Source organism: Pyrus communis, chromosome 1 (assembly GCF_963583255.1).
Source record: "Pyrus communis chromosome 1, drPyrComm1.1, whole genome shotgun sequence".
Classification (NCBI taxonomy): Eukaryota; Viridiplantae; Streptophyta; class Magnoliopsida; order Rosales; family Rosaceae; genus Pyrus; species Pyrus communis.
In genome coordinates, this window is record NC_084803.1 from 35,245,200 (window position 1) to 35,256,539 (window position 11,340).

At 36.0% G+C, this 11,340-nt stretch overlaps 2 protein-coding genes across 2 annotated transcripts; both read right to left on the minus strand.

The window, feature by feature from the left end:
- Positions 1-370: 370 nt before the first annotated feature.
- Positions 371-2,925, minus strand: LOC137747337 (membrane-anchored ubiquitin-fold protein 3-like). The gene is made up of 3 exons (XM_068487436.1): positions 2,655-2,925; positions 1,617-1,787; positions 371-785 (listed from the first exon to the last, which is right to left on the minus strand). Exons 1-3 carry the CDS (start codon positions 2,785-2,787, stop codon positions 730-732), a joined length of 360 nt encoding a protein of 119 aa, XP_068343537.1. The 5' UTR covers positions 2,788-2,925; the 3' UTR covers positions 371-729.
- A 3,635-nt stretch (positions 2,926-6,560) lies between these two features.
- Positions 6,561-9,334, minus strand: LOC137707508 (F-box/kelch-repeat protein At1g22040-like). Its single transcript, XM_068446390.1, has 2 exons — positions 9,201-9,334; positions 6,561-8,356 (listed from the first exon to the last, which is right to left on the minus strand). The coding sequence occupies exon 2, from the start codon at positions 8,347-8,349 to the stop codon at positions 6,916-6,918; it is 1,434 nt and encodes a 477-aa protein (XP_068302491.1). The 5' UTR covers positions 8,350-8,356; positions 9,201-9,334; the 3' UTR covers positions 6,561-6,915.
- Between the last annotated feature and the right edge of the window lie 2,006 nt (positions 9,335-11,340).

An 11,340-nucleotide genomic window follows, 5' to 3' on the forward strand; every position in this document is an offset into this window, starting at 1 on the left:
ATCCAACTTGTATTCTGTGGTCGAGGCCTCCATCCAATTTTACGTTCTTTTACAAGATAGCGAAAGTGTTCCCTCTTTGGTACTTCCTGATCTCCAATCCTTACCCCTAACTCATTGAACTTCCGTTCCCCCACTAAACTTGCACTCCATATACTCTGTCTTTGACCTACTTAGACGAAGACCTTTACATTCCAACACTTCCCGCCAAAGGTTAAGCTTTGCATTTGCTCCCTCCTAAGTTTCATTTATCAACGCTATATCGTTTGCGAAAAGCATATACCAAGGAATATCGTCTTGAATATGTACATTAAAATCTACAGGTGAAAAGCCAAAAAAAAAAAAAAAAAAAAAAAACCTGCTCTTGAACCGATAAAACACGAATTCTGCTTTCCAATAAACTCGCGAATCAATCAAATCAATATGTTCGTCTGCTTTTTTTTTCATTTACACTTGTATTCATTGATGCCAGCAAACCAGAAGCAGCTCCTAATGCATCAATATGGTCCTTTTCTCACTAACAAATCACACGCAATAAGGAACTATAACGTGTTTTACATACGGAGATTATAAGATTCAAAATAACAAGTCTGGCTGATGGATCCATTAACTTCTTGCTGCTACTTGTGACCGCCCGGGAACAGAGATTTAAACTGCATCCCATCAGCAACACGAGAAGACACGGAAAACACTAACAGACTGAAGCAGTTCCGCGAAGCTGGTTACCAGAACCTACAATATTGAACATGAACATCGAGGCTGCTCTGGAGAATCATTGATCAACTTATCTGTAGAAAAATGCAACTGTCATTCTCGTGTGACCGGAACCTTAATCTGTTGTTTTGTTAACATAATCCTAAATCTACGCATTACATAACATTGACGTCAAAGTGTCTCATATTACAAAATTCGTATGCATTTCTGCTAGCCAGAATTTTTAGTTCCATAATTTCATCTACTAAAAATTATTAAAAAGGGGGATCAATCTATGGATATTGTTATACATAATAGCAGAATGATAGCAAACTGGAAAAGCTAATAAGGCAAGATATACAACAAGGGGGGGAGGGGAAAGACTGAGGTTCAGTTTAGAAAAAAAACATACAAAATAAAGACGAAATGAAAATGAGCCTATTGTGTTAGTTGGATCTATTACGAGAGACAACACGTTTGCTCAGTTAATGAGAAAGCATACGAAAGAAAAAAAAATGGAAAAGAGCTTATTGTGTCATGTCTTTAAGAAACTGCAGTTACGAGAAGTAGCATGAGAAATTAGTTATTGACGTAATACTGAATCCAGATCTAGCATGTGTGCTGAGGGTCAAGAAATCGAGATGAATCAGAAACAAGACACCTTGTTGGTTATTGCTCAGAATGAGCTGTGTTCATAAGAGATTGATGCATAATAATTATGTCTTAATAAAACTGATTGCTAAATGGGGGTCAACACTCATGAAAACTACCATGATGTCGGATAGTTAGGGGAAGAGACTATAGTAAAGGTAACAATTCAACAAAGAGCATGTTCTATAAGATATATCCAAGATTCCAACATAACTGCAAATATTCAGGCTGAAAGAAAAACAAAACTGCATCTTGTAAAACATAAACATAATTACCATTCTTTTTGTCTGTGATCGGAGGACGCACAACCACGTGCATAGTGATGAGACCTCCTGGTAGTTCTCCAACTGGATTTCTGGAATCAGCAAGTGTCCTGTTGTTTTCCAGTATCTTTCCCGCGTTAATAAGCTTCAAATCATTTATTGTCCTTGGACCATTTTCTTTCTCTATCAAACAGATTACATTACATAAGAAAATTATAAGTCAATCTCAAAGCAAATCACAATGGTGCGATCATAAAGCAACCTAAGTTTCATTACTTTTGTCAAAATATAGGCTATGTTTGCATTTTTTCAATATTCTGTTTGCTCAGTGCAAGAGGCAAACACATGATATGTCTATTTTCCGACATCAGCAACATATATGCAACAACTATGACTAACTTAAGCATACACTTTCATAACATATGCTACGATAAAAGCAACAACAATTTCCAAAAACATATGACTAACTTGAGCATACACTTTCAAGAACGACTAAGAACTCCGTCACCTGACTAATTTTATCAATATTCTGTTTTTGGATTATGCTCAAGTTCGTCATCTTTAGGAGTTAGTCATATGTTCTAATGCAGTAACAAACAAGTACATTCAAAACATTATCCATAAACATATGACTAACTTGAACATACACTTTCTAGAACGACTAAGAACTCCGTCATAATTCATTTGTATGGATTTCAAGCCGTTACATGAGATCATATCAACACTGAGTGACATAGTTAGAGCCTCAAATTTCTTGGATAATGGCAAAACAACTATGATAAAAGCAACAACAATTTCCTCACAGCATTTTCAATACATAAACATTATCTTATTTCAACAATTTTGGCCAATAATCATAAAAAATAATGTGATATGTAGAACGAGAAGATGCAGAAAAGCTCTCAAGAATCCCAACCCAAATCATATAAAAAGAAAAAGAACCTTAAATAATATAGGTTAGGCAGCAATATAAAATAAATAATAAAAAGAACACAAATTTAACAGAAGAATTAATTAGGATAAAAAGAAAAAAAAAAAAAAAAAAAAAACCTTTAGGCCATTGTGCCAGTATTTTCTCCTTGAGTGATTGTACAGTGGTAGATGGGCTATACTTCTGTGGTCCTATGTCGGTCCCATCAATTAGCCTGAATTTCAGCTCAATCAAATCTTGACCTGCCGCCATTGATGAACCTTCCAATCCAGCAAAACCCCACCTCTCAATTTCTCAGACCACTTTCCAAGAACCAGATTAAAACCCCCACAAATGGCATAAAAAAAGAAACCCAGATCAAATCTGATCAAGATTCACACTTGGATTAAAACCCAGAAGAGTCAAAGCTCATATACCCATGAAAGAAGCAAGCTTTTTATCCAAAAAGCAAAGCTTTGTATTGAAGTTGCAGTAAAAAAGAACCAAAGTTCTTGGTGATGGGAACCCAAAGGGCAGTGACAGATTAGAAATCTGGATAGACAGAGAGAGGAAGAAGAAGAAGAAGACAGCTCCTTTGAATTGCTTGATGTAGAAATTAAGAAAGTAGCCTAAAACGATCTGAGCTAGATTTTTCACCTGAATTAACAGAAGTTTCTCAGTGATGGATGTGTGATTACATAATTGCCCATGTCTTATCTTTGTATTGACAAAATTACTTTAAACTTTTTTATGACATGTTTGGGTGTAGTTTTCGGTAATTGATGGTTGGAGAAATGTTAAGAAAGTAGAACGCTCTATAGACTTTTTGTGACTTTACAATTTAACGTTAATTCATGTTACTATTATAAATTATTGTGCTAAAAACATGAGGTGGTTGAAAGTTCATAGAGAATCCTACTTTTAATAGTTTCCTTAGCTTGTTCCCTATATGATGACTAGTAGGATTATATTTTTATTAATCAACAATTGTCATCTATCTAATTTGAAGTTATACACAATTCGTTGAAGTTGAGGTTGAATGTCATTTAAGCAAAGTAGATTCTTTTTTTTTTTTTTTTTACAAACTATATTTTAAATTACAGGAAATGGAGTTCGAACTGACGTGCAGAAATGGGAGCACACAACTCTAATCAACTTAACTAAACCCAATTTCTAGAGGAAACTAAATGTTAATTAAATAGAAATTGAATGTTATGATACAATTGTCTTTCAACTAAAATAAGCTGAAAATAATTAGTTTTAAAATCTTGACACTAGGGTATATGAATAATGAAATAATAATTGAATGATAGGAGGATACTTACTAGTCGATTGTTTTCCTGTCTAGATACTTTCAAAATTGTAGATTCTTCTCCTTTCATGAATTGCATTAGGTTAATGAGAAATATAATCAAAACTAGAATAATACGAGAATAAGAACAAGTAAGCACTTGTGATTGATAATTAGTCTTTTATTAGTGATAGATGCCTTCACTTTAGTTAGATTAGATTGTTCAAATTTGACTCACATGAATGCGAATAATATATATTTATGATGAATTTAATGCTTAATTGTGGCCAAATCAATAATAATAGCATAATTTTGGCTCGAGTGTGTTGGTCCATCTAAAAAGTATTTTTTGTAAATAAGAGTAGTTAATTTATGGAAGTACACTATTCAGTACTACAATCTAATGATATTCCTCTTCACTTGTAAGTTAGAGGTCCTAAGTTCGGTTCTCGCTAAAGGCGAATTTGAAGCACATTATTGCTAGCTAGCTCATTATGAGACTAAGTACATTCCCTTATTTTTAGTATCGATAATATCGTTTGTCAAAAAAAAAAAAAAAAAAAATGAAAGTAAACCAAACAGGACCTGGTCAGAAATGTAAAGCGGCCTTTGAATCAGATAATTGTTAAGTAAATGTCTTTTTCTAATTAGCTGTATTAATATCTGTAAGTTGAAGGTGGCGGCGGCGGCGGCAGGCGCAGGCAGGCCACTTGCTTATGCTTGTTTGGCTTTGTTTTTGTTTGGTTGGATGTTAGTGAATTTTGTCTGTCCCAAAATCCTTCTGCCTAATTGCCATTTGTCGTTGGCAACTTGGCACCACTTTTCAAAGCATGTATTAGAAAAGAGAAACGACAATCACACATATTAACTTTTTTAACATGCTCTTTTTTATTTTTAATTATCAAATTAAATAAATTAAAAAGCAAAACAACAGACATAACTAATCAGAAACGTATAAGAAAAAAAAATATATATATATTTGAACGATCGTCATTTTCCATTTAGATAACTATATCATGATTCTTCAAATCATTGAGTTGATGTAGATGAATCTCTCTCCCCTTTTAGTAATAAAAAGATGATGGAGAATGTTAAATAATGGGGGAATTAGAATCCATTTACATAACTTTCTATGACCACATATGACTTGGTTCATGAAAGCATCTAACAACATCACTATTTGTCATGTTGTTATTGAATTGGTCAATATTGTCACCCGAAGTAAACCTATTCAGATCAAAGTCATGGAAGGCAACCACCATACCAAACAAAACTTTTTCTACGGCACCTAATATTTTGAAACATGCAATACAAAATAAATGATAAATATGGACTTTAGATTGTAGTGAATATGTCAAATCTCAAATTAATAAGGCATCGTTCAAATTTAAAAGGGTTTTGATACTTATCAAGGATTTTAGGAGCATCTTGAGACTACTTTTGAAATAATTAAAAACGTTAATGATTACTTTTACTAACAGATCTGAGTCGTAGAAGACATTTGAAGAAGTACATAATTGATATTTCTTAAAAAATCACTCTCAACTACTTTTCCATAAAATATTGAATTTTTAATAATAATTTCACTATGTTTCTAGTAAAATAACTTCTAGGACTTCTAGTAAAAACACTTATTAGTATAATCATTTCTTATATAATTAAGTCCCAAACGTGTCTTAATACTGTCTAATAAGTACTTTTTATTGAATTTGCTTGGAATCTTCTCAATATCCTATGCCATTTTGTTAGTAGGAAGATGTTCATATCATAGTTACATTAGTATGATGGGAAAATGTTTCCATCACAGTTATATGGATGTCATCCACAATAAAAGGAAATGCTTGATTCTTTTTATGTAAGAAGCCGATATTTTTTCTTTCAAACAAATCACAATTACACAAGTGTAAAATAAATTATATAAAAAAAGTCTCTTCTATTAAGTTATTTTTATGCGTAAAACTGTGTTTCGAAGACGAAAAATACACTTTAAGATTGTGTAGGATTGGAATGAGGCTCACAAATGAGTCAACCAGACAACTTGCAGGCTGGCTCCAACCTCCAACAATCACAAAGCAATTCCCAGTGATTGTATTGGAGGCCGAGGTCTGCTCAAAAACTATATTCAAATTCTGCATTATGGCATCAGGGAACCTAATATTCCTCTGCATAATTGCATGCCTGCATTTTGAAAGCGATTTTTTCACATGGTTTGCTGCCCCAGCACACACTACTTATTTTCTTTCATTTTTCATTTTAATTTTTTTGACATGTCTCATTCCTCAATTATGGTGTGCAAAACTCTCCTGCTGCGAAAAAAGAGATCCTTAGCAATTCTTAGTTGTATATTCCCTCGTTTCTACCTCATTAGGTTACGTGATAATGGAGATAGACATTAAGGAAATATAAAATCGGTTACAAGGTAAACTCTCTCCTGAGTAAGTTGTAAATGCGGTTGTATCTTGTCAGTCGCCTAACCAAACGATGCTTTATTAAACTGAAAGTCTGATGGCAGCTAATGTAGATAAGACTATAGCTTTCAGTTATTGTTCCTCATTCAAAAGTGACGATGCAAGCATTGATATCAATGTTATCAGACATATCATACCATGAATACCCTCTTAAATACCCTTTATTTCTGCAGAAGAAACACAATTCTAACTCTGCAATGTGAAGAGGATTTTATAAAATACTAAGTACGAATGCTCGTTGCCGGTATGGAAGCAGTATACAGATAATGTACCCGAAAACAATGGACTAAGCAAGCGCAGCAACTGTACTTTATTTTCATTCACTTTTACAAGCAATACGTATATAGTACATGTACTGTCTATAGTTGTACAATAATATTCAATCAAATTTACATGACCTTTTTCCTTTTCCTTTTCACCGTGGTACATTATCGAGCAAAATGGACACCAAGTCAGGAAAATTCAATGTCGAGGGCAGCATACATTATTCTTATAATTTACTATATACTAGAACCTACCAGAACTGAAAACAATAAGCATGTGCTTATATATGCAAAGTGCACCACTTATCAACTCAACTCGATCTTCACGCGCCATACAGCTCGCTTGAATAGATTCAAAGAAGGGATTCTCAGCCTTGTGCTAAACATCAAGAATTTGACAACCAACCAATTCACCTGAACCAAAATCCCTCGTCCCAATGACCTTCCACATAACTGCGTCTGATTCTGCCACAGTGTTGGAATGTTCATGCGAGGAGATAGGCATGAGAGAAGTTGATCTTGGTGACAAAGAACCCAAATTACTGCACAGGTCAGCACGCAGAACTGCGATTTCATGATTCGCATCTTTTGTGATGACATGAAGTTTTCCATGAAAACCAGCAAGTAAATATGGAGAATCTGAACCAGCAAAGTCATGAATAGGGACTTTTCCTATAACAACTTTCCAAGCATCTTCTCCTTGATCGTACACCTTGATCTTACCACTATCCAATGAACTCGAAGGATCAAAAGCATACAATTCACCATCTACCACAATGCTCAACTTTGTACCTGCTTGCCGAGCAGGCCAACCCTCTCCCATGCCAAGAGGCATTTCATCCCAAGAATTTGTCTCGGGATCATAGATTTCTCCCCCAACATCAACAAAAAAGGGCCATGAATACAGACTCTGGGATACGCATAGTCTTCCCATGTAGGAAGTCAACCCAGTGGCAATAGGCCTTAGCATGTCAGTCAAAAAGGCAGTGGGCAAGGCTTGAGCCCTTGAGAATGGCATGCTTGGTACTTCGGACCACGTACCAGTGGAGGGCTCAAAAACTTCGGCAGACTGAAGGGGGATCAATCCACCTCGTTCCCGACTAACTCCTCCAACAACATACAATTTATTATTCAGAATGCTTGTCTTACAATAGGCCCTACTAGCAGACATGGCTGTCACTTCACTCCATGCATTCTGAATTGGATCAAATCTCCAGACACACCTCATGGTCGTAGTTTTATAAAATCCACCTAGAACGTAAAGGCATCCATCAACAGCACCAATGGCACAACCGCAAAATGGCATTTGTTCAAACGAGTTCTTTCTCCCTAGCCAGCCTCTAATAGTATGAGCAATTTTGAGACTTGGGCCCACCATATTCCACATCGAAAACCTAGAAGAACCCTTACTGTATTCTTCTTCATAAACTGCATTGGGCATCTGAGGTAGCCTCTGCCACATTCTTGACAGGGGATCAAAAGCATGCCAGGAAAGTTTATCCTCTTCAATTTTTGTCAACAAGTACAACCATTCTTCACTTCTACCAATTTCTTTTCTCAATTTAAATAGTTCGGAGCTTGTAACAGTTTCCTTCCACTTCCGTGAAACCAACCTGATGTCGAAGTAGCAAATTCTAGGAAGTCTAGCAATAATTTGGATTGACAGCTCATCAGGAAGATTGGGAATTAGTCTTTGGCTCTCCTCCAAAGTACATGATGACATTCTTCGCCTCTTGCAGGTATCATTGTTAGAGACTTCATGGTATTCGTTTCTCCCAGACTTTGAGCCAGCCAAACTCAAAAGAGCCCCCATTCAGAAACTGCAAAGATCAGTAAATCTCAGAGACTGGAACGACACCTTTTAGTCCCACACTTGGAACCACCCAAACTCAAAAAGCGACCACATAGTTGACTTAGCCTCGTGGATGCAAAATTATTCATTCTACTTTCAGTTGATCAATTCCAAAACTAAAAGAACACACGCACACCAGAATTGGGATCATCGAAACGTAAAAAACGAGACCATTTGATTTCAATCCAAGTTCTGCAAAATTATTCATTCTACTTTCAGTTCATTAATGCAAAAGATAAACGAACACACACATACAACTACAACAAGCGAAATTCAAGAGTCCAGATCAAAAGTTATCAAACCGGATGTGATATGAAACTTATGCACATTTGGCTCCAAAGTTAACGAAAGACATTCCGCATGCTGTTGAGTAATATGTGCAAAATTTTGTGATGCTTCTCATGGAATTACCCAAAAACTTTAAATCCAAAGATCACAAACCCTCCTCCAAATATGACCTTCACTCTCCCCCACAAACAAGTATTTACTTTCATCCCGATATTTACAGCAAAATTCAATCTTGACAATTGATTACTCAAAAATCCCATAAAAATTTTAGCATCAAGCATTTCGCTATTCCAATAAATGAAACGGAATTAACATATAATCCATTGAAATTCAGCCTATGAAAATTCACAACCAAAGAAATTATAAATTCCCACAAACAAAAACATAAAAAAAAAATAAAATAAAAATTGAATCTTTCACCTCAAACCACCAAATTGCAGACAAATTTTGAACAAGGGTAGATAAATAGTTCTATTCAGAAAAATTGAAAGGAAAAGAGAAATTGGGTATCCATCAGAATTTACCTTTCCAGAGATAAAATCTGAAGCCTCAGAGATTTGGTAGGTAAAAATCCAGGAACATGCAGATTTGAGAATTAAGGTGTTCCTTTTTGTTGAAGCTTGATCTGCTTCATAAGCTTGATCTGCTTCGTACTAATAAGGAAAAGACGAAGCCAAGACTATTGGAGTTTACTGGATAACGACACATGTTGTAAGGTTATTCATCACGTGGTCCAAGTGGATTTTTTATTCATCATTTTTCTGCTTGTTGAAATAGGGAAAGACTATAGTCTAATAAGGTTATAGTTGGTTTGGAAGTATTTTAAAGCGATTTTGATGATATTGATTTTGAGTTTTAAAAGTATTTTAAATAATTTTTTTAAAGAAATATAAGATATGTACTCTTTGAAACAAACATTTAATTTTTTATTTTTTTTCAATCCACTTGAATTTTCAAATACGGTTTTATTGAAAAAAATTTCGATCATTTTAATACATTCGAACTAACACACTTCGACCTAAATCGAGGCAAGGTGGCTGTCACGTGAGGGCGACGTAGTCATGTGCGCAATGCGGAAGTGATAGTGATACGAATATGTGGGTATAAGTACGAGTGAAGGTGTTTAAAATAGTAATGCAAGTGCTCAGAGAGTAGGTAACCTAAGTGCAGTTCAGCAAGCTAATTATTAATTATACAAGACATGAAGGAAATCCCTACATTATTTGAAGTCTGTCAGAACCGCCGTAGAATCCTTGTAATCTACCAACACGAACTTCTACCAAGAACCTGGAGGGGCGCAAAACAGAAAGTGTGAGTGGGTAAAAACAAAGTTTTTCAAAATCATTTCTCTTTCCAAAAGCAATAACCCCTCACCCTAAAACCCGTATAATTTCTTAGAAAATAGTAATACATATGTATTTATAGAAATCAAGCTCGAGAGTAATGAAAATGAAGTATATGCCATGTCACTATCTCAGCAGTAAATATGTAAGTCAGGTGATAAAAATCAATGTAAAAGTGATATGCCAGCCGGAGTCACCTAATGTGACCTATACGGCTAAACCTATTGCTCATCAATCCAGCCGAAGTCACCTAATGTGACCTGTACGGCACTAAACCTGCACACGAGTCAGAACCACTTAATGTGGTCTGTACGACAGGCTGGGTGTAAAGTACGCTCAAGTGCTACGATCATGTGAAGGCTATGCGAAGAATCGCAGGTCACCTACGAGTCGGAACCACCTAATATGGTATGTACGACAGATTGGCACTTGACTTGGATCCAAGCTGAGCGTACGGTGCGGGAGGTGAACGATCAAGTAAAGGTTAGGCCTTGGCTACGGGCGGAGCACTAACATCGGGGTGCAGGACAATGAGCTCTATGTGCATCAAGTCATAATCAACTACCATGCAACCATACCGTCAATATATACTCACCTGAACTTACCTGGGCCTCTGCAACATCATGCAATATTATGCAAAGCTATACTAATGCATATGCTAAAATGTAAAGCAAACATGACATGGCATTTTAAATGAAATTTCATTTAAAAACAGTTTATGGGAAACGCATACAACTCCCTTAGCATCTTGGAACAATTTTGGAGTGGTTTGGACGTCGGGACACTCGGGTTTATCGAGTTGCAAACTTAGCCGAAATATCAAAGGATTTTCCGATCAGTTCCAGTCGATTTCAGGACCTTAAAGAGAAACCGGCAACACAGACGATGGCTGGCAGCGAATTTCGGCGAAGCCACCGAAGAAGGAGGAGAATATTCCGTCAACTTTGACGGAATATACTGACGGCGTCAGGTAACACTGCTAATTTTTAGACGGAATACTCTATTATTTAACAAAATATTCCCTAACACCGTTAGGGATTCCATCAGTGTGCCAGACATGTGCCTGCGAGTGTAAGGGCGCGTGGGGCGTCGAAAAATTATTTTAAAAATATGGGGATGCTCATGGTGTTGAGTAGGCCACGATGATATATTCAAATACCCCAATTGAGCAACGTATAAGAAGTTATTATACGGTTTTGGGTATGTGCTTAAAATTAATGTTAAAATAGTTGTTTCACATATAGGTGAGACATTTCCGGAGGACGAGCGCAACCAGGCGAGACTCGGGGGTTACGACCCTACTACATACTAGTGAGTGGGC